This window comes from Corvus cornix, chromosome Z (assembly GCF_000738735.6).
Source record: "Corvus cornix cornix isolate S_Up_H32 chromosome Z, ASM73873v5, whole genome shotgun sequence".
In the NCBI taxonomy this organism is placed as follows: Eukaryota; Metazoa; Chordata; class Aves; order Passeriformes; family Corvidae; genus Corvus; species Corvus cornix.
This window is the reverse complement of record NC_046357.1, coordinates 75,212,703-75,236,084: the sequence shown is the minus strand read 5'-3', so window position 1 is coordinate 75,236,084 and position 23,382 is coordinate 75,212,703. Positions and strand designations below refer to the sequence as shown.

The 23,382-nt window shown below is 41.5% G+C and overlaps 1 protein-coding gene across 3 annotated transcripts in view; it reads left to right on the top strand.

The window, feature by feature from the left end:
* The window catches only part of MSH3 (mutS homolog 3), an 89,669-nt gene extending 66,627 nt beyond the window's left edge, over positions 1-23,042 (top strand). For all 3 annotated transcript variants that reach the window (XM_039566480.1, XM_039566481.1, XM_039566479.1), the window contains 7 exons: positions 81-188; positions 1,797-1,911; positions 5,124-5,281; positions 19,140-19,326; positions 19,500-19,629; positions 20,341-20,515; positions 22,480-23,042. In XM_039566480.1, coding sequence (XP_039422414.1) covers positions 81-188; positions 1,797-1,911; positions 5,124-5,281; positions 19,140-19,326; positions 19,500-19,629; positions 20,341-20,515; positions 22,480-22,588 — 982 coding nt within the window. In that variant the 3' untranslated portion in view covers positions 22,589-23,042. The remainder of the gene's footprint in view (positions 1-80; positions 189-1,796; positions 1,912-5,123; positions 5,282-19,139; positions 19,327-19,499; positions 19,630-20,340; positions 20,516-22,479) is intronic.
* The last annotated feature ends 340 nt before the right edge of the window (positions 23,043-23,382 follow it).

Below are 23,382 nucleotides of genomic sequence, written 5' to 3'. Positions count from 1 at the left end.
GCATTTTGACAATCTTTTTGTATCTGCACAGAATTATTTCTTTCCCTGTTTTTGTGTAACTTCTCCCTCTTTTGATGCAGCCATTTCAGTGAGCATTATCACCCTGTGTCTAAAGCCATTTGTCACCTAGCAACTGTGGACTGCCTGTTCTCATTGGCCCAGGTGGCTAAACAAGGAGACTACTGCAGGTAATCAATTTTTAATTTTTAGTTTTTATGTAGGATTTTATACGGAATTATAAGAGCGTATTTAAAATAAATTAGGTTTTAATATGTGTACCATGATAAAAAGCACTACTAAAATTGTTTACCGTAGTTTCAACCTAATCTGATTTTGCAGAGCATCACTTCTGGACTGAATGCAAGTCTGTAAACATTGCAGTTCAAATTTGATATCTTTGTGTTTGCTGTTTGACCTGAGTCTAGTAGATGATGTCTTAATTATAATGTAAATAAATGCTGGACTTTGTGTGGGCTTTTTTTCTGTCTTTTTTTAAAAAAGCAATTATTTTTTATTCTCAGCAAGGTCTGAGCTTATGATATCTTTCTAATACTTAAGAGTCTGAGGTGTCTGAGGTATCTGAGGTATGTTTCAAGGGTGTATCTCAGGTAATTAACAGGTAAATATTAATGCAGAGCAGTGGTGATGCCTCACCTGGGCTCAAGTGTGAGAGCTGATGAGTGACCTGCTGCCTCTGCCCAAGACCCATCCACTGAGAGGGGCATGAAGAGAAATCCACTTGCAAATACTTCTGCTTTGATACATCATTAAAGATAATATTGATCACTCCTGGACTCTTGGGATCTTGTATGCCTCTATCAAAATCTCTTTGAAAATAATTGCTCACTTATTTCTGTATACTCAGATGAGAAAACAAACTGAAATCTGATTAATTTGCTGTGCAGAATTTAAATAATACACTGAATTTTTTAGAGTGGCTTAGAGCTTATAAACTAGAAGGAAGGAGACTTCTCAGGGAAAACTCAGCTGCAGGGAAGGTGTCAATAATTAATTATTTTGGAGGGCTGCTGAAGGGAAGACTGGACTTCAATATTAAGTATTTTGGAGGAATGTTTTTTGGCTTGTGAGAATTGTTTGTCATGGCCCTGCCTGAGGCAGGTAAATGAGTCAGGTCAGGAGCAGAGGTGTTGGAGAGGTGAGCCCCTCTTGCAGTGTGCTGGGAGGCTCTTCCTTTGCACAGACAATTCACAGCGTCAGGGCTCTCAGGCAGCAAGTGGAGGTGTAAAGGTGATGGTGTGGGCAGTCCAGAGAACAACATCTGATGTTTGAGTGTCTACTCTGCAGACTTCAAGTGAATTTAAGTTTAAGGAATGCTGTTGAAGAGATGGTGCAAGGCCTAAGACTGTCTATATATTGGTTTCATCTCGGCTATACAACTGTTGGAAATATGTTCGTGCTAAACCCCCCACCATTATCAGTTTGTCCTCTTTCCCCAGTGCTTCGTCTTTATAGGACGCCATTTATTTGATTTCCATTTTCCATTTAAATTGCACTATCATTCTTCAACCTGAGGAAAATCTTACTCTCCACATCTTCCCTTTAAAGTCCACCCAAAGTGTTAGTTAATTTCCAGTCATAAAATTCTGTGGCTTTATTCCAGAATTCTCTTTTTCTCAGTCTTCAGAAATAGTTGATGGCAGTAATTAATTTTTATATTTTGTACTTTTTCCACAGAAACCTACATCATAGGTGACCCTCCTGCAGGCCTTAGTTACAGTAGTTCTACACAATCCGTTACAAAGAACACCGAAATGAATACCTTTCCTTTTTTGCAGACCAACTGTGCAAGATAATCGGCGTGAAATAATCATAAAAAATGGGAGGCACCCTGTGATCGATGTTCTGCTGGGAGAACAGGATCAATATGTTCCAAACACCACCAGCCTTTCAGTAAGTACCAAGAAACTGATTGAGCTTCAAAATGATTCAAGACAAAGAGGCTGGGACGAGCTTCTGGGCCAGTGAGTTGAAACAGGTGATTTAGTCACACAACTGCCTGCTGGGCTGCATTTCAGAGAGGTGTTGCTAGATGTCACCACATCTGTTCTGTCCCTTTGCTGGTACCTTGCAGCCACATGCTCTTTTCACAACCTTGTTCAGTCTTAAGGCATAAAGAAAGGCAAGGTAGTCTCAAAATTAGGAAAATGTGTGTTTCAAATGGTTATTTTCAAAAAACAAATGAATAGTTACAGGTTTTTTAACAGGGTCATCACGGGGAGTCTGCATTTTGTCGAAACTCTTAAGTTTTGGAATTTTTAATATGCAAATACATGTCACAGGTTTGGTTTTTCAGATTAATTCTAAGATTGCTTGTAATTTTTTAATGTATTCTCTACCATGCAGTTTCTTTCTGGAAATATTAGTGTCATACAGCCTTCTTTTCCTGATAAACTAAAATGTGTCTTTTAAATGACATGCCTGTTTGAAGTTATTCGTTAAATATTTATCTCTCCATATATTTTTATAAATATTAAATATCTGTTCTTAATGAATATAAAAGATATGCTCACAACTTATCTCTGAGGTGTCTCTGCCTCTTTATACCGTAAATACAGGAAAGGTGTGAAACACTGCCAGACATTTGCTGCAAAAACAGCATTCAAATTTGTATGTATTTCTTGGGGAACATTTTTAAGTGCTATTCTATACTGAACAATGATACAGATATTTTGTAATACATCAGAGAATGTTTTCAAAATTATTTGTCAACTCCAAACAAGTGACAGATGACACTTCCAAAGAAATTCAGCGTTTCATTCAGGAATCATCATGCACTTTTCCGTTTTTAGTGCCATTTTTATGCTGGCTTTCTAAACACTGAATATTACAAAACCAAGTGATCACGGCACAATCACTTTTGCTTCTACAGTTGTTTGAGTTCTCTCTTTCTTGAGAGAGGTGGGTGGGAACCAGTTTATTAAAGCGTCTCCCGTGTTCAAGTGATGTGTTTGGATCAGCAGGAAAATACATCTCCTGTCACGTCTTCAGCTGAAGTGTTGTCAAATATCTAACTTGAGGAAAAGGTTTTTTTCAGTGCCCTGAAGTAAACAGCTTATTTTTCCATTGCCCCTCTCCTCCCCAAACATTTGTGGGTTGTTTCAGAACTTTTTACTTCAGCTGTGAATTCCAATAAGATGTTGCCTTTTGGCTGCATCACCTGTAAGGACAGAGGCATTTTCTGGTCTGATGTTGCAGCAGATGTTCTTCCTGAAAACCAGAACATTGGCAGAGCTGCCATGAGTCCCACAGCATGGCTGCAGGGAGCCTGGACAGGCACCAAACACACGCAAAAAATCCATGGATTCTAACAGATGAACTTGTGAACTCAATGTTATGAATTTTGTTCTCATATAGTCACGCACACTTGATTACATCCATCCTTTATTCCCAGAAATGGCATTTTCTGTATTTTGACTTTATTGCCACTTCTGTACGGATGAGGTTTCTTTTCAAAAGCTGGTCAGCTTTTTACATATAATAAATACTGAGGTCTTGCATCATCTCTGTTACCTGAATTATAACATCAGTGACAGTCCTGTCTGTGTTTTGGGTGTGTCCCTATAAACAGAACGAAAGCCCAATCTGAACCCCAAATTTGTGAAGATTTTCAGAGTTGCTGCATGGAGATTTTGTGGTTGCTGTTACCACAGTGCCTGATCAGTGCCAAGTTCCTCAAGTAGTGTGACTAATGTCCATTGTGCACAGCCTGTCCTGTCTCCCTTGCCCCTCCTGTGGGGCAGTGGAGAGTGCTGCCTTCTGTTTAGATCATCATTGGTGCATTTCATCAGATGCACCCTCTGGAGACATCTAGCTGTGTGATGTCCTTGCATAACTTAAGCGCTTAGTCTCTATTCAGGCTGTGAGAAAGCTTTATAGGTTCGCTGACAAGTTTTAATTTTGTATCAGCAATTGTCTTGCACTAGAAGAGGACAATTTAATTCTGGAGCTGCAGACACATAGCAGTACCATGGGGAGTCTTACAGCTGAGATGAGTTCTTGCATCTGATTTCATTTTCTTGCGTCTGGTTTTAATGGTGACAGACACTGATGGAGATTGGGTCTGCTCACAGTAGCTGTGTTGCAGTCAGGTATTGCCAGACTCAGGAATGCCTTGATGCCTTGTTGTAGCCACTCTGAATGTCCTTATGTCATACCAAGCCAGGCAGTTATGAGTGTAAAATCTATGTCAGGTCTTTGCCTACCAGATCTTAGCATTTGACAATGAGAACTCAAACTGGAGAGGAATCCAGATCACAGCCAGATTCAGGCAGTGCAGGCTGTGCTGGAAGCTCATGACTTTCTCCCTTTCTCCAAAGAAATTGCACAGAAGGGTTTGGGTTGGAAGGAACCTTAAATCCCATCCCATTCCACCCCTGCCATGGGCAGGGACGCCTCCCACTGTCCCAGGCTGCTCCAAGCCCCAATGTCCAGCCTGGCCTTGGACACTCCAGGGATCCAGGGGCAGCCCCAGCTGCTCTGGGCACCCTGTGCCAGGGCCTGCCCACCCTGCCAGGGAACAATTCCTGCCCAAGATCCCATCCAGTCCTGCCCCCTGGCACTGGGAAGCCATTCCCTGGGTCCTGTCCCTCCAGCCCTTGGCAATTGTCTCTCTCCAGGTTTCCTGCAGCTCCTTCAGGCCCTGCAAGGCCCCAGTGAGGTCACCCCAGAGCTTCTCCTCTGCAGGCTGAACAAGCCCAGCTCTGGCAGCCTTTCCTCCCAGCAGAGCTGCTCCATCCCTCTGCTCATCCTGGTGCCTGCCCTGGCCTGGCTGCATCCAGCCCTGCATCCCTCAGCACCCCTCACTGCTTCCTGTGCTGGGGACCAAATTCTTCAATTCTTTCTTGGGTCCTTGATGGAGGACAGGAAGGTTCCCCCTCACTGTGTCCATTTTGCTCAAGAGTAATCAAAGTTGATTTTGGTGCATCTGGGACTTGATAATATCTGGAAAAGCAAATGTGATGAACTCCAAGAATGAAGGAAAGAGTTTAATAGAACATTTAATCCTGCAGACTTGTCCTGCATCCTTCTAAGCACACACCAGACTTTCTGGTAGAGGCACCATGTGCAGGGCCATGTATTTCACCACTGTTTTGTGTTTCCAGGGAGATGGTGAAAGGGTCATGATAATTACTGGGCCCAACATGGGAGGGAAGAGCTCCTACATCAAGCAGGTGGCCCTGATCACAGCCATGGCACAGATTGGCTCTTTTGTTCCTGCGGAGGAGGCCACAATTGGTGTTGTGGATGGAATTTTTACCAGGTAATCTCTCAAAACTTGCTGTATGTTTATGGAAATGCTACTGTGGCAGGGAGTGTGTGTATCAAAGTATAATTTAATTTTTCATTTGGAACTTGAGAATTTATACCTGAAGTTTCCCTTTTTCATTTTAAAGGCACAGTAGGTTCATTGCTAGGTTGTGATTCCAGTTTTCTGGTAAATTGTAGTACTTGTTTTGTAATCTTTGAATCTTCAAAGGGTAAGAATTTTAATGTGTCTGTCTTGATTAAGATCCAGGTATTTAACTTACCTCCCTGAATGGACATCTCAGCCAAATTTGTGCTGCTGGGTGGTGGCCACATGACGTTTCTCCTAAAATTAATGTTGTCACATCTGAAAATCATGTCACAGTTTCTGCTGGGAAGCTCTGTTGTATGTATTCATAATATTAGAAACTGAAAATTTTGGCCAGTATATATTCTATGCGTAATCTCCTTCCTGTACTATCAGTCTTAAACACACTTTCTCCTCACTTGATGTCCTTTTAAGAATGAATAATGACAGTTGATTTCACTGTCTCATTTTGAGACATTGATGAGTAATTGGTAAAACATATCAGTAGAGTCAAAACGCTGTATTTTGTAATCTAATATTGTTATGGTTTATTCCCCTGTTTTTTCCCCCTTTTCTTTAATAATAATGTCTTTAATTAGTAAATGTTTTGTGTTATTGCTGCTATTTGAGATGGATTATCATGTATGGTTATAAGTTTCACAGCAATCAGGTACCTGAGCTAGAATTTCCTGAAATTCTAGTTCTGTAATGCCAGTGTGCACTCCAGAGGTAACTTTTAATCAAGAATCTGAGGTACTGCTCACCTGGGATTGCTTCATCCTATAAAGGTGTTGTGTTCCTACTTTCCACTATGTCACGCCAAAGCCAAGTGAAAATCACACCTTGGTGCAGTGCAGTGCGGAGCCAACCATTTGTGTCATCTTCCCAGAAGTAACTGGAGATGAGAATTCAAAATGCTTCACTTTTTTCCTCTACCCTGTGTTGAAAGGACTGCTTGATGGGATGAGCATTTCTTGTGGGGACACAGAGACGCAGGATCTGGCTGACGTTACAAAAGGAGCATTACAGCATCACTAACCATTTGAGGATTATTTTAGTCTTCCTCTGGTTTTGTAGCTGAACTTGGGTTCACACTTCCTTAAATTCTAACCATACACACGTAAGTCTGTTACTCTCAAGCTGAGTATCTGCTTTCCTCTGCTTTTCCTAGACTGCCATTGCAAAAGGATGATTTCTGCAGAAAATACTAAGAAATGTGACACAGTCATTGGGAGAGACGTTTTGTTTTGTGCCCACTTGAAAGAGAACAAATTGGTTTTTTTTATCTGTGTTCCACCTGTTCCCCAGTGTATTTCCCTGATTCCACTTCACTTTTCTGTATATTAGAATAAAATCCAAGTATTTTTCACAACTTTTCTGATAAAGTAGTGTGGTCAAAGGTAACACTTCTGCTTTCAGACTTCAAGCCAAGCAGACATAGAATGTGTTTGTTACTCTGTGAGCTTTCAGGCCATTTCGTTTGTAGCCCAGTCATATTCTAGCACAGGGAATTGAAATTTTTTTTTTCCTCCTTGTCTATATTAGTTTTGGAAGCTCAGCTGGATGTGCCATTCTTCATTTAATGTGATATGTGTCAAACACCAGATAAATGTGTGGAAGAATTACTGAAATTCTTGTAATTGCACTAGCAATTAAGAGTAAACTAATTGACTCAATCCAGAAGAAATTGGTAATACATTATTAAGATAAAAATCGTCGTGCATTAGTTAAAAGGTGACAGGAAGAAAAAGGAGAAAAGGAACAGGTTACCAGATTCTGCTCAAGATGTACAGAGACCGTCCAAGACATAGGCACCTCTCTTTTGGTTGGTTTGGGATTTTTTTGGGTAGGTTTTGGTTTTTTTCAGGTTTCTCGGATAGGTCTTAAAGTACGTAAGTCTGTCAGGCAGGTAAATGTGATGTTGCAGTCAGGGCACTTCACAGCCATAGGAAGTTACCCTTGAAATAGTTTTTAATGCCTGGTTTGAGGAAAGAATCAATAAATCAGCTGCCACATGTTGTGTCCTACTCAAGGTTTAATGCTTTTTTCTAAGACCTCAGGTTTTGCCCTGTACTCTCCCCTGGGAGGGAATGACCTGGAAGAGATCAGAGCCTTTCTCTTAACTACCGCCAATTTTATTGGGTTTTTTTGTTTGTTTGTTTGGTTTTGTTTGTTTTTTGTTTTGTTTTTGTTTTTGTCTTCTGTGCTTTTTTTTGCAGGTTGGTTTTGTTTGGATTTTTTTTAATTCCTTTTTTTTAATGATAACAGCTATGTAGACCTCGTTTCTGCACTGCCACCCCAGGCCACAAGGTCTTGCTGGAAAGTGTGAATTTTCATTTTGTTGTTGATAACTTCGGTATATTTTTAATACTTTAAAAACCTAACATGGGAAGGTGTCAGTCTCTAAGGTACTTCCATCACTGCTCTGGTGATGTTTTGGGGGATGCTGTTAGCATGGCACCCCTGCAGGGAGGGGTAGTGAGGGATGCTCAGGGATGCAGGGAGGGATGCTGAAGGATGCAGCAAAGGGTGCAGGGAGGGATCAGTCAGTGGTGCTCTACAGGCTGACTCTGTGAGGGGTTCTGTGCATCAGGATTACCAACAGTTCTGCGTGATAAACCTTTTTCAGTTTTGGTGCTTTACCCTTTTTTTGTTTGTAGACTGCCTCTTCCAAGTGTGAATTCATACAGGTTTAAGGGATTTGTATCTCCAGGATTTGTGTCTTATTTTCCAAGTAGGGTTTCCATGGAAATTGAAAGGTTGCTACTATGGTTATTCCATGTGATATATCGTGCTTATATATGCTAGCATCTCTAAATTGACTTTAAATATGGGATTACATTAACGGTTTTTAAAGATGCAAGAGGAATTGCTTACAGGTAGAGTGAGACAGGAATGATCTTTCTTCATTACTGGGTAGATAGGCAGGGGACAGTGCTGAGCCTAGGCCAGAGTAGGGGGAGTACTCAGGATTTGGGGGATGCTTGCTGGTTAATATTGTCTTCTTTTTTTTCCCTTCTCCAGTAAGGGATAATGGTTTCTTGCAATCTTTTCTTAAAGAACTTTAACTTAATCAGTGGGTTCATATTAAAAAAAAAAATAGAAGGGTTTTGAAAAGACTGAAACTCCATCTATATTGACTAGTAATGGGATTTGGATATTTAATTCTCTGATGTTTGAAAATTCTGTAAATGGGCTCATTTTCTGCTTTAAAATTAACCTTCAGGTTTTGTTAGTTCTGATATAGTCATTCAGACAGTGAAATTAAGATGCTGTTTCTCTGTGTGTTTGAGTAGGAACACAGAGCAAGGGTGGACATCCATGTATGGAGGAATTAATGAAAGGAATTCTGCTGGCTTAATCATGCCCTCAGGAGGGGCGATGTTCAGCTGCTGAAAAAGCTGACCTCTGCAGAGGTCCCACTTCTCATTAATTATTGAAAGAATTTCCCACTCCTAGGAGGCTTTACCCTACTTCCTGTGGGCCAACAGTAGCTCTTCATGAAGGGTCCATGTTCAAAATTGGGAAGGAGAGGGAGAATGCTAGAGCACTTAGAAGGCAAAACATCTTCAAATAAACAAGCTCATTTATAGTTCCAATTACCAAGTGCCTTCAAGACTTTGAGAATCAATTTTTGGATATCAGAAGCTGCCCTCAGAAAGAACCCTGTGAAGGAGAACAAACCCTGCCAGCACCAGGTGATGGTGCGGGCACAGAGAGTAATTTCCTTCCTAGAGCACTTACCTGCCAGGGTTTCTCTTCTGTGTTGAAATAAGAACTATTTTTACTTATTTCAGGGAGCAAGCACAGTCATTACAGTGACCCACACCTTCCAGGGAGGTTTTATCCATCAGCCAAGCTGGGAATGATATTAAAGGTGCAGCTGCAGTTGTCTGAACTAACGGAGTGCCCTGTGCTTCCCATGCCTTTGAAAACTGCCTCTCTCACGTGGTCTGCCTCATGCTTAAAGGTTACATGAATGCATGGAAGCATCACTAAAATGCATGTAGATTATCCTCTCATGCACTTTGTCTCTCTTGAAAGAGTTATCTTGCTGTTTGCAGCCTCTCAGCATGACTTTAATCCTCATGGCATCAAATACAGTTGGAATTCCATGGTGGAATCCTGGATCTGTCTGTCCCAGGTCTCAAGTTACATCACTGTTTTGGTATTTTCTAATCTGTTGTTTTTGTATAATGATTCTGAACATGTGTAAAAGCTGTTTGTTCAATTAAAACCAGAGCACAGAAATCTTTGGACAGCTGAGCACTGAAATCATGGAGGAGTTTCATCTCCCTCACCAGTGGCCTTAGTTGGGTCATGTTATTTCCAGCCACCAAGGTCCAATCTCAGCCAGGTACCTTGGAGTGGCTTTTCTGAGTTGATTGATGGGTTCAGTAAAGGAAGGGGATTTTGATCACTTCAAGCAACAACAGAACAACTGAGAATCTTGCCAAGTGAAGGTGCATTTGAGGTCCATGGGAGTGTCAGCTATGTCCTCCCAGCTGTGGCCTGTGGTGATGCAGGTCTGGTGGTGAGCACACCTCTTTGCAGGGTCTAGGGAAACATGTCCACACACGCTGTGTCCACCCTTGAGGGGACACCAGGTGTGTGCATGACTCAGTTTGCCACAGGAGTGTCAGTCACCAGGGTATGGCCAATCCCAGACCAGGGGCTGCAGCTCCTGCCGAGGGCAGCTCCCGTCTCTGTCCCTGGGAGTGGCCCAGGGAGTGGCTGGAGTTGTGTCAGGGAGGGTCAGGCTGAGATCAGGGAAAGGTTCTTCCCCCAGAGGGTGCTGGGCACTGCCCAGGCTCCCCAGGGAATGGTCCCGGCCCCGAGGCTGCCAGAGCTCCAGGAGCGTTTGGACAGCGCTGCCAGGGATGCCCAGGCTGGGGTTGTTGGGGGGTCTGGGCAGGGCCAGGGGCTGGGCTGGGTGATCCCTGTGGGTCCCTTCCTGCTCAGGATATTCTGTCATCACTCCAGCCTGGCTATTTCACCGCAGCTGAGCCTGGTTTTGTGTGGCCCTCTGCCTTAGAGGCACCCCAGAAGCACCCATCAGATGCTCCTTCTTTTCCAAGAAGCAGAACTGGTGTGAGGAAAGCTCTCTGCTCCTGCTTCCCCAGTGTCTGGACAGAGTGACCATGCATGCTTTTTACGTGTTATGCATTCCAGGTGAAAGAAGAAAAGGTAATATTTATACGTACACGTAGCTTAACATGGTGACACTGATGAGATTAAGTCTCTTTTTATCTTTAGGGAGCTGCTGGAGCAGCCAAGACATTTCCTCAGTCCCTCTCAGGGGGAACTTGGTGCTGTTCTGCCAGCTGGGGGCTGTTCCTCCCTTGCTCTGCCACTACTCAGGTGGGATCCTCAGCTGATCTCAGCTCACTCAGATGAGTGTGGCCCATTCCACTGAGGTTTGTGAGTGCTGCACACTCACGTGGGACACAGCATGATGGCATTAAAAAATAAATCAGTGTTTGAATGCCTGTCTGAGTGGTGTGCCTGGCACTGCTCATCTCCATCACCCCGTGCGCAGAGAGCCACATCAGTCACACGCATTTGGATCCACATAGATGGAAGAGGAAGGGCCATTTATGTGTCCCAAAGTGACATTTCTGGTATGATTTGCCTACAGGCATCGTGGGTCCTCTCACGTTTTTTTCCTGTGCCTTGACTGTTGTCACCTAAAAGAGATTTATGGGGCAGAAAATGAGGGAATGTTCGTGGTTGTGCCCCTGTAGGCTTGTGCAGAATGCATGGAGCCCTCAGTCTCTTCCCCATATCTAGAAAGAATTGCTGTTAAGGCTTAAGAGGACAGTTTAGAGATGAAGGATTTCTTCAGACCAACTAAAAAAACCCAAGAAAACTCAGTCCTCATGACTCCACACTTCTGTAGAGGCCATGTATCAAACAAGTCATAGTACTTTCTTCTGTGTGGTTGATCAAAATGTCTGTTTTTCTGATCTGTAAATGGTGGAATTACTCTCAAAAAGGTCAGGCCTTATAATAGCTGTATTGTGAGTGTTACCTTCCTGCATGCATGTACAGCTATTTAACTCTGACAACTTGACAAAGTCATATTACTGTTTCATAAGTGTGTGGAGCTGAAAGAAACAAGTAGATAAACATTTTATTTTAACTGGATAAAATGTTCATATCGATGGCATTATCACAAATTCCAGTAAGGTTTAAAATCATGAGGGAAAGGAAATACTGTATGAATACCTGCAAGTGTTTGGGCAGTTGATTTGGGATGCTTGTATTTTATTTTTTCTTTTCTTCATTGAAATGCCACCATCATTCAAGTTTGAGAGATACTTAAAATTGCATGATTACTTTAGATTACTTTTAGATTTACTTGTAGGTTAAAATGTTCCAAGGCATGCTAAGAGTATATTTTTTAAGAACTTTTGAGAAAATCAGAAAGCACAGGATGGAGTGGGTACGTGAAGCAGGAAAAAGAATGTTTCTATCAAAGTGGAAGTTGAGTGGAATACGTTTTCCAAGTGCCTTTCACAATACACTGAGGTAAATAATGTAAGAACAAAAGTAAAGTAATAGTCGTAGGTATTAGAGGATGTGACTCTTCCATTGATGTCACCTCTTGAGGAAAAATTAATTCCCAACTTTTTGTAACTAGGCAAATCACGTTGCACGTAGTTCATTCAGCCAGTTTTACTGGCTTGTCAGAAGGGAGCTGCACAGGAGGAACAGAGAGGGGGAAAGAGTTGTATTTAAAATAGTAAATAAGTAACAAGCTCCATTATTAGAAGTGGTCCTGTTTGCATAGGAATAGGCAAATATTGCCTCTCATTTTTATATCACATGTGAAATTTTTTGGTTTTAACTCAAAAGACCAGAGTCTAAATTTTAAAAAATTCCTTGCTTCCATTTATTTCTTTATTAAGCTTCAATGATTTCTTTGAAGCTTACAGGGTAGGATGATGAAGATAATTTTTCCTAGAAATACCAGTTACAATCACAACACCTCAGACAAATGAAGACATTAATCTAGTCAGCTTCTTCATACCTTTATCATAAAAATCTAGGCTGTAAAGCCATTGGGGAGGTGACAGCAGTGTTTGGCAGGTTCTGCAGGTGTGTACAGAAATCACCGGGAGATTGATTGCTGACTCAGAACTGTGGAGGAGTTTATCTCAGCTGAACAACTTGTTTGTACATAACCTGGTTTTGACCAGAACTTCGGAGATTTTTTTTTTTAAGTTCTTTAAACCTGAAAATAAATGTTTAAATAATTCAGATCTTTTTTTGGAAAAAAAAAAAAAATTAGAACAAATAGAGCAAAGTCTCTCAATTTGCCGGAGCAGTTAGACTGTGAAAGATAATGGTCAGAAAATTAAAAAATCAAAGGTACTTTTTCAGATCTTTGTTTATTCTATATGTATGGAGTAATGCTCAGTGGTTCTGCCATGCACATCAATTTATTTATTGTGCAGAAAAGTAGGGAGCTGTTCTCACAAAGTAATCCCAAGTGAATGGCAAGTCCACATGAGAATTTTATATACTGACATGCCAAAAAAAGTATTGTTTGTATTGAAAGCACAGTGAGTCAGACAAACAGAACTTCTTAGCTGTCAATAACCCCAAAGTAATTTTCAGAAATGTTAGTTCTTTATGGCACAGTAATTTGTTTCATTTTGTTCCTCCTTAATTGTATTTTTGTTTACTGCCAGAGTAACAAAAATTACTTAAGCCTGTCATTTATGCTCACAATCAATCATGTAATTGCACCTCTGGGGTAAATTGTTCCCATCTTTCAGGGAAGAACAGGTTGCTGTATTAAAGTACATTGTGCCGTTTTGTATCACGTGCAGATAGCTTTGGTTTGGATTAAAAAAAAAAAGAGAGAATAAGTAAGAGTTTTAGTTAGTGTTGTTAAATTGAAAAATTACTTGGTTCCATTTTTCCTAGAAGAGTTGTGCCTTGGACAGACTGCAGCCCGTTTGAGCTGTAACTGCTTCCGACAGCGCTCTGTGGCTCTGCAGAAACAAGTTAAGGCACGCTGTGCGTGTACCTGTAGCTAACTGGGCTTCGTGTCTCTGCTCATTTCACAGAAACACGCATCTGCAGCGTTAGGTCTGTGTCTCTTGCACGTGTAATAATGCCGTGTTTGCCCAGCCTGCCCGTGGGGCGCACACATGGCATTTATAAAGGCTGAACACAAGCGGCCCTTGTGCCTGCAGGGCCTTAGATCGGCCCTGGAAATCCATCCCGGTCGGCGCAGGGAGTTACTCACACGGCCAGCGAGATTCACAGAACGCTCCTGCTGCCCGCCGCAGAGCCCTGACAGAGCAGAGCTCTTCCCCAGGAGGGGGGCACGGCAGGAGGAAACCTGCGTGCCAAGCTGGCCAGCTGTCCTACAGTGCAGCTGAGTGGTTCTGTCTGCTTTTCTGAACCTCTTCCATCCTAGGACTTGAGCCAGTCACAGCTGGAATCGGATTGTCCTTGGTGTCCGCAGGTCTAAAGGGGAAAAGTTCACTTGTGCCGAGTGCTTCAGCCATTGTCCCTACTCTGTTGCTACAGTTCCTGCTCTTTAATCCCCCCTGGCCTCAATCCTTCAGCTACAAATGCACATTAACTTAATTACCTTGAGTTCCCTCCTGGTGTCCTGCAGCAGAGAGTGTAAACCTGTGCATATTCCCGCGCTGGGTTTTGATTTGTCTTCGTTTTTTCATCTTCAGGCTAGTATGGATGACTCTCAAAGAAACACCCTAATTTAAGTATCTGTTCTTATAATTTATCCTTCAGAAAAATCTTTGCACTCGCAAGCTGGCCTTTTTCTTGATCATCAATAACATTTACATTGATAATTTCAGAGTGAGGGATATATTTGCCCTAGGGAATGTAACAACTATTTTTAAGGAGTTCAAATGTTATGGAGGGTATCATTGCTGAATTTCGGAACGCAAATTTTTTGGGTGTTCTTCACTAGGTAACCTTTTGTAACAACTGAATTCCTGTGAGTCTATAAAGTCTAGGAATGAGGGGTGCTGGTAACTTCTTGTCACTCAGGGCCTGCATTGACTCACAGGGATTCTGTTGTCGCAGCTCAGGACTACCTGTCCAGCTGAAGCTTTTGAAATTATTGAATCCATGGGTGTTTCTCTTCTCTCTGGCTTTCAGAATCAATGCACTTCACATCTTGAAAGTTAATCCTCTTAGAAATGTTTCTTTTAAAACGCTGGGGTGCTGGTGTGTGCAGCATTCCCCTGTGGGCCAGCTCTAGAAGGAAAGGAGGATTTCAGTGATTACTGGTTCTGGCTGCTTCAGTTACCTAGTGATAGGGAAAAGGGGAAAAAAAGATGTAAAAACCACTATGAAACTGAACATGGAAATCACTGTGGACTCGCTTTTCTTTCCAGGATAACGCAACATTTGTATTCCTCAGAGTCTTTTAATATCCTCATTAATCTCTCAGTGACTGAGACTATCACATATCTACAATAATTTACAAAATAAAAAAGTATTTTACATTAAATGCATTCTGTCAGGCTTCTCAACAGCTGTTCTCCTAAATTAGGTAACATACCATTGGTATTTCTTCATTTAAAGTGGCAGATAAGCAGTTGTAGAAATGGTTGAGCATGTGTGTGCATGTAGACTGAAAACAGGTTTCTGATTTCCTGTCATCATCCGTGTAACTTGGCACACTTCTCAGAAGTCACCCATGAACAGTGCAAAAATAACTGTCCTGATAGCCGTGCTTTCTGCCACACTTCTTTCTTTTCTTAACTCTGTAATTACAGCTTCTGGAAATTATTTTTCTTATTGTCAGTTTTTGGTTAGCATCAGTGAGATCTTGATGGAAACGAAGAGGATGATGTACCAGTAAGTTGTGGGGGAGTGTGAAGCATTAGTTTCTTGCCAGTGAGCTGCTATAAATTTGCTCATGCAGTCTCCCGAGGAATTACTTAATACATCTCCATTGTGTGTGGAGAGCAGGCACAAGTTAGGAAGTCCAAGCTGGGCTGTTTCAGCGTAGCCATGTGGAATTCCTGTGGGCAGCCTGAGTGTGTCTGAAGTGCAGAAGGGTTCAGAGCACTGCTGTGGGCAGCACTGAGAATTGTCCTGGCTGAGGTCCGGGACTGCAGCCCTCAGCCCTGCCCATCCCTCGTGGGCTGCCTGTCCCCACTGCCCTGGCAGACCCCTCTGCTCTGCTGAGCACTGACAGGCTGTGGAGAGCAGGGATGAACTGTGAGGCAGCAGCACATCTAAATCCTCTCTTTTTGTAAACTGGTTATTTTAATTTAAATTACTCCTGTGCAAATGCAGTGATCTTTGAAATGACATTTCAAAGGGGTTTGTGTGAGGGAGTGAGTGGAATTGTAAAGTTACATTATGAATTTATTTTATTCATGGTGTTCTCAGTGTTATCTTTGAATCACAGAAAGTGATTTTTGTTGGTGCTGAGAGTCTCCTACACCTTATTCTTGGAGAAAAGGGTAATTTTCCTGTAATGTTAATTGTTCTTGAATTAGGTTTATTCTTCTGCAACAGGTTCCATTTTTGCAGTAAGTATTTCAGGTGAGCTTCTAAACTCGCAGGGATGTTACTACAATCAGTGGGAAAATGTAATTAAGTTTGGGGGTTTTTTCCAGCATTAAGTATTCTATAGATTGGGAGTCAGTAAGTAGCACTGGGCTGTTGGCAACTGTGTGAAAACAAGGCTCCAGGGAATGGCTTTGCTGTCTTCTTCCCTGGGATTAATTTAGTACAATGTAGCTGGGTATTGTTACCATTATCAGCTCCTAGGCTGCTTGTTCATTTTCACAAACTCTGTGAGAGATTCACAGTAAAATAAAAGAAGAATGAACTTCTGGGGTCCACACTGTGCTCTTAAAACCAAGCCAACTCCAAGAGCATGCTGATAACTTCTTTTGAGAGGTAGCACAGTTATATCCTCTAACTTGCCCTCTGAAAATTAATTTACAAAACATTCCCTCTCAGTTGTTTTTTTCTGAGGCCTGTGACAGGAATCTGTGCTACTTGAACCTAGCACTGAAAAGAGATAATGCATTCTCTTTTTTTTTTAAGTTTGCATAATAAATGTGTTGAACATCATATGATGAAAAGCTTTTAATTTTCCAAGATTTGCTTGGCTGTCAAAGAGACATTAAAACAAGTGTTTTCCAGCCAAATTGCATCTGCTGAGGAGTGATGGATCTGAAGAGACACTGCTCACACTGCCTGTCTGCACGCTCCTCGTGGGCAGGGCGGGGCAGGATGAAGTTTAATGTTTTAATGTATAAAAACATTTAGAGGTGAGCTGCATTAAAATGTGGATTCAGAGCCACTGAGTCCTGGAGAAGTTTGGTGGGATTTATTATGGCTGTTTTAAATGTGGGGGGGGGGAAAAAAGAGTTGTTTAAGCAATAGGTTTTGTGACTCAACGGCTTTGTTGTATCAGGAATAACAGAGCATAAAGTTAGGCAGCAGTGCCTTGCTGCAAATTAACTGTTGGTTTTATAACTGCAATCATCCACACTAACACAGTTATTCCTACTTACTTCTGGGATAACAGTGCTCAGCATGTATGTTCAAAACACAATTATAATTCTTCTAGTGTAAAGGACAGAGGCAGAAAGAACAATTTAATCCATTTTCTAAGGATGACATTTAAGAGGTTTTATGCCATTTAAAAATACACCTTTTTTTTTTAATCTGCTCTTAAGCCTGAGTTGGATTTGAATGTTTTAATATGCTGAAAAAAAAGGCTTCTTCGCAGCTGTCTTTAACAACAAGAGGAAGATAATACTAATTTCTGTTTGTATCTCCAGCATTTAGTGAGGAAGTTCAGAAAAGTATTTTTGTGAATGCAAATTAGATACAAAACAGTCTAAAATATTTTGTGGACTCTATGGAAATGATGCAGTCCCAGAGAAAAATGGAAGCTCTGTGTGTAATCATCACAGGCACACAAGAGACAGCCTGTGAGATGCTGTCCCTGCAAGGAAAAGCCAAGTAAAAACTGAGAAAATAGTAATGCCACTAATTGTAGGGTCGGACACTAAGACTAAAGTTGTTCATTAAGGAGCCAGAGATTGTTCAAACATAAAAAGTATTTGTCATTCCGATGAATGTATTTGCAGTTAATGTGTTAAACCAGACCTAAGTCACACTGTTCTCTGCGCATCTGGGCAATAAGGGGGATTGTTTGGTCTTACAGCAGTACCTGGTGCCTGAACCAAGCTGGGAGAGGGGCCACAGGGTGGTGGGGGCACTGTGAGAAATTCACTGAAATGTTCATCTTTCCTAACCCAGCATTTGAAAGGATTACAGCAGTAAGTGGCTTAATGAAATATTAATTTCACAACACCTCATTATCCTTACATATTCAATTCAGAGAAAAATCATCTGTGGCTGAATTAGCTTATGGCCGGAATCACCTGTCTTTTGGGGTATGTGGGAGTGTAACTTGTGTGTTAGCACACACTCAATGAAATAAAAACACTCAGTTTGCTCATATGCCCATCTCCAACCACAAGTAGTTAATTTATAACTGAAGATTTGCTTATTGTGCAGTTATGCATGATACCATGGCAGATTTTCAGGGCAGGGACCAGAGGATATATACAAGTGATACTGGGTCCAACCTGCTTGTTTTTTGTCAACTACTCTTAGTCATAAGATGCTCATGAAATTACTTGTATCTTGGTGGCGTTTCTGTAGGTAACAGAAGCAATTATGATAGGGAGAGACCCAGCGAAAGACAGAGAAAAAAAGCGCTATATTTGGCTTCTCTTCAAGGGTTCTGATTGGCCCTAAATACTGTTGTGGCTGCTGTTTAATTTGAAAATATAATATACTAAGTCCACGAGTCAGTTCTGCTTAAATCAGTGTGGCTTGTATGTAACTTTATATTGGCTGATAAGAGTGAATAAATCCAATTTTATATCCCTCCTGAGTGGCTTGCTCATGATGACCTGTCTCAGAAGGGATGCTGCAATGTGATTAGTGTAATGGAAAAGCACAAATGCAGGAAGGAAATGCTCTTTCTTCAATATAGAATGGGTATTACTTGAACAGGTAAGGAAAGCTGCAGGAAAAGGGAAAACCAGGGTGGCTTAATAAGAGATTTCTGTCATGTCGACCATTCAATCACAAATTGAGATAGAGTTTGAGGGTTGAGGGTTACATGGATCTGAATCAGAGCTAAAAGAGTTGTATGGAAAGTGGAAGAATTTGTGTGTGGAGCTCACCTGCCTGGAGGCTGCTAAGAGTTGTGTTTCAACACAACAAGGAGAGGAATCTCAAAATACCTTTAAATCTCGTTTAAGTATGCTAGTTGAGATTGTATACCTGTGCAGTTAGGGGAAATAATTGTTATTTTGTTACTGCCTGAAGGAAATCACTGCTCTGGTGTTCGGATTCACAAATACCTGGTCTCATGCGCCTCCACTCTGTGTGGAAATGCCACTATCCGATATTTTTGGGTATTGTTAGCATTGGAAACCCATACAAAACTAGGGCTGAACTAAACCAAAGGATTAGAATTCACCTTCGCAGCCACCTGTGCTGGAATTCTCGTGAGCTGACTGGTCTGAAGTCCCAAGGTTCTTTTGAGGGAAAATCAGGCTGCCTTGTCCTGTTTGTGAGGGTGGGAGAATTGTGTGCTGGGAAACTCTTCTGGAAGGTGAAAGTTCTGCTCTGCTTGGAGCAGCAACCAGAGATTTACAACAGGATGGTTTCATCACCATGAGTATTTTTCTCCCAGCATTAGCTGGCATTTTTCACAAGTGCTTGTGTTGTGTCTCTGGTGCAGAATGGGCGCTGCAGACAACATCTACAAAGGCCGCAGCACCTTCATGGAGGAGCTGACAGACACTGCTGAGATAATCAGAAAAGCCACCTCGAGGTCCCTGGTGATCCTGGACGAGCTGGGCAGAGGGACGAGCACGCACGATGGCATTGCTATTGCCTATGCCACCCTTGAACATTTTATCAGAGATGTAAGTGGCCCTGGCGCTGTGTGAGCGCTGCCTCGCGGGGGGAGCCCGCCCTTTGTGGGAAGGTGACATGTCCAAGCTCAGGGCGGAGGGATGTGCATGAAGGATAGCAGCCCTGTGTGGCTGTGTAAAAACCACATCAGGGCCAACCCTTCCTCTGTGTGTGTGTGCTGCAGGTGGAGGCCCTGACTCTGTTTGTCACCCACTACCCCTCGGTGTGTGAGCTGCAGCGGCTGTACCCCGACACAGTGGGGAATTACCACATGGCTTTCCTGGTCAACGAGGAGGAAACCGGGCAACAGCAAGGTGCAGTGTAAACCTGAGAGGGGCTCTGGCACAGAGTAACCCTGGTGTGACAATTTACACCTCACCTGGATGTGACACACCCACTAGACTCATTCCGGTCAAACATTTAGGGGAGGTTGAAAACTGGACATGCATTTCCTTCACGTGTCTCAGGAGGATATCTGAGCTGAGGTGGCTGAAAGATTCGCCCATCCCGGCATCCAACCTTCCACAGCAGCCAAACACAAAGGATTAGGGAGGAGGGATTAGGGATCCAACATATGGCAACTCCTTCTCTGAAAGATCTCGCTGTCTGAAAACATTTGCTATTTATGGGGCTTCACGAGTAAGATGTGTTTTGTATCTCCCATGCATTTCATTTCAATGGGGCTGCCTCATTTAACGTCCTGTACTTTCAGTGTCTTCAGCTGTGTCAAGCAGCTCCAAAATTTAGCACTCTATGGAGTGAAAAAGCACATCTGATTGTTTTGAAACTGTTTTGAAACATGATGGTCCCAGTGCTTGAATTACAAGAAGCATCATAAAGGTCTGTTCACAGAATAATTGTAGAATTTTTAATGGGTTTTTTTTAATGAGTTGCCACTGATACTTACCTTTCCCCTAAATAATTCTTCATGCTGTATTATCTGCTTACATTGTAAGCTAATCAAGACAGGGGACTTATATATTTGCCACATGGAGGAGGTTTTGATTTTGGTTTTATTTTTTTAGGATCTGAGATGGAAGAGAATCCTGAATTTATCACTTTTCTTTATCAAATAACTAAAGGAGTCTCTGCAAGGAGTTATGGGCTAAATGTTGCCAAACTGGCAGATATTCCTCAAGAAATCTTGAAGAAAGCAGCTCACAAATCAAAGGAGTTGGAGAGAATAGTGAATATGAAAAGGTCAGAACAACTGTGATGTTTTTAAAAATTATTTCCTTCTATAATACCTACTTATGTTCTCACCAGTGATACTGAAAATACTAATGAATTTAATTTAGAAAGTATTTATTACTTACTTTGGAACTTGGAATTGTCTTTGCATACTAAAGTGAAGAAGGGAATGTGGATAATCTTCTTCCAGTTTAATTTGAAAATAAATATTTATAATGTATTCTGATTGCCCCCACAAACACGCAAAATTTTACTAAAAGTTCTAGGGACTTTAATATTTTTCTGATCTCCAATTTTCATTCAGGGGTGTTTGTACCTTATATATTAGACTAGTTATGAAGATTCCTGTGTGTATTGAGTGGCATAATGGATTTGTAAATCCTGTAACATTATGTGCACAGTTTAGATATTCATAATCCATTTTCACTGGGTTTTTTTCTGTTGCTGTTATTTTCCATGTCAGTCCTATGAGCAAAATTCAGATAGCCCCTTAGGAACATAATGAACCAAGATCTTGGTTGTCTGATGGCTGTACCTAATCCTGACAGAATAATTTTGTATGAGAACATTTTGACTACTAATTATTTATAGGTGCAAACTTCAAAACTCGACAGTGCTCGGCACTTAACCATGTTTCTTATCTGTCCCTTAATAAAGCAAAATAAAAACCTTTGAAGGTACATGACAGTTTATAGGAAAAATAATGTGGTAGCTTATACTAATTGGAAATACCAGTCCATAATTGGCAAAAGTAAAACAACAGATCTCGAGCAGTATCTTAACTCTGCTGTTGCAGGCTGTGTAGGGTTCTAAAATTAAGAAAAAATTGTTCAGAAAGGTGAGAATCTGAGTTGGAAGGCCAGACTTACTGGATAATAAAATGTGAAATAATGTAATATATATCCTTTCCATTTCTCTTTGTTCTGTGAGAATTCTGGTGGCGTGTCACTGTGACGGGTCCAGGAGAGTTCCAGCATGTCCTCATTGCTAGAAAGGGAGTTCCCTGCACCCAAACCCCATGAGCAGTAAGAGCAGTGTGGGGTGATGCAGTGGGAAGCCTGATTTAGGGTGCCCAGAGAGGGCCACGGTGAGGGCGACAGAGCAGAGTTAATGACGTGTCCCCCTGAGCAGCCCTGGGACACGAAACCTGCCCGCTCTGTTTCGGGTTTCCAGGGCAAGTTCCTTCTATTCTCACAGTGGAAAAGGGTAAATACTTCATCTGAAGCTGTGGTGAGTCCTTTGTCCTCCACCACTCAGTCTGGGAGCCCTGAGCCTTCTTCCCAAGGGCGATGTGACAGCTCCAGGAGTGGCTCTGGTCTGTCTGGTGGGAGCAGGAGTTCCCAGCTCTGGGGAGTCAAACTCAGCCCTGTTGGTAGCACTGTACTTGTGCTGTCACAATACCCGTGGGCCAGATGCCTTGTCTTATTTTTTTAAATACTTTCATATTATTTAAGAAAATCCACTGGGTAATTTAATCCAGTTTTGACATTACTGTCGTCAGGAATGTGTGTTAACCCATTTTAAACGTCTTGTAATTTGTCACAGCTCTTATAAATCAAAAAATGCTGAGAAGAAAATAGGAAGGATGTGTGCACTCATTTATATTGAAAATGCTTTTTCTTTTTATGATTCTACAAGTGCAAATTTGTAGGAACAGAATGATGAAAATTTAACAGGGCTGACTACAATGCTGTTTATTTCCTTTAACAATTTGTTATTTCTATTTTTTACATCATTTTGTCATTGCTGGTGGTGCTGTAAGTTAGTTATGAAATTAATTTGTTGCTGACCTAGAGCAGGAACACATATCTTAGAAATATTAACTGGTTGTTTGAAAATCAGAAAACATTTTGAGCTGTGCTATTTTTGACTGTGTATAAAATTTTGCAGATGACTGTAGGACTTCCAGGGTTTGATGTGCTTCACTTAAAAATGTGTCTGTATTTTGATTAGGCTTTTTTTTTCTCCCACAGGAAAAAAATGAAGTCCTTTGCTGAAGCATGGAAGATAAATGATTCTCAGGAACTAAAGAAATGGAAAAATACGTGTGAACCTGAAGATGAAAGAAAGGACAGTTTTTAATCCTCAAATCGTGGTTAAAGATGGAACATGCTGGAGGTGCAAAATACATGTCTGGAGACTAATGGATTTTATCAGGGTATAGTTCCAGGTGCATTCCATTAACTTTTTGGCTTTCTGAGAGATCACAGATGCTGCATCATGTGTAATTTTCTCTCTCCACTCCCTTCCTTTTCATCCTTTTCCTTAATTGCAAAATATCTATGGGGATTGGATCTACTTTGTTTGAAAACCGTGCAAAAAGTATTGATAAATTATTAGGAAAATATTTTATAAATAAAATAATGTGTTTCACCTTTATTGTACTTCAATTTCTGAAGAAATGTTTGTGTGTTGGGAAAATGTAGTTGAGTCTCAACTCTGCTGTACAGCCAGCAACTGCTAAGAATGGGTACTATAAAGAGACTTTTTTCCTTGTTCCAATATTAATGCATTAAAAATTCACTGTTTTTTTAGAGCACCCTTTCTTCCTGATCTTTTCCCTATCTGGCACAGTCTGGAGAAAGACTTAATGCCAAAAATAATGTTGGGGTATTGTAGGATGAGTGAAAAGGGCAATTCAGAGTGTGCAGCTGGCATCCCCAGTGCTCTGTCAAATGCAAAGTGAAGCTGAAAAATTCAGATGCGCTTCTTAATTTTTAAATTTGCAGCTACCAAGGCCAAATTTCATATGGGAATATGATATCCAGATTGGTTTTTGGTACCAATAACCAGACTAAATACATTGCTGTGAAAATGGACAAGGATGCTGACGTGCCTAAACCTCAGCAAATAGTCCGAAGAATTATGCAGTGCTT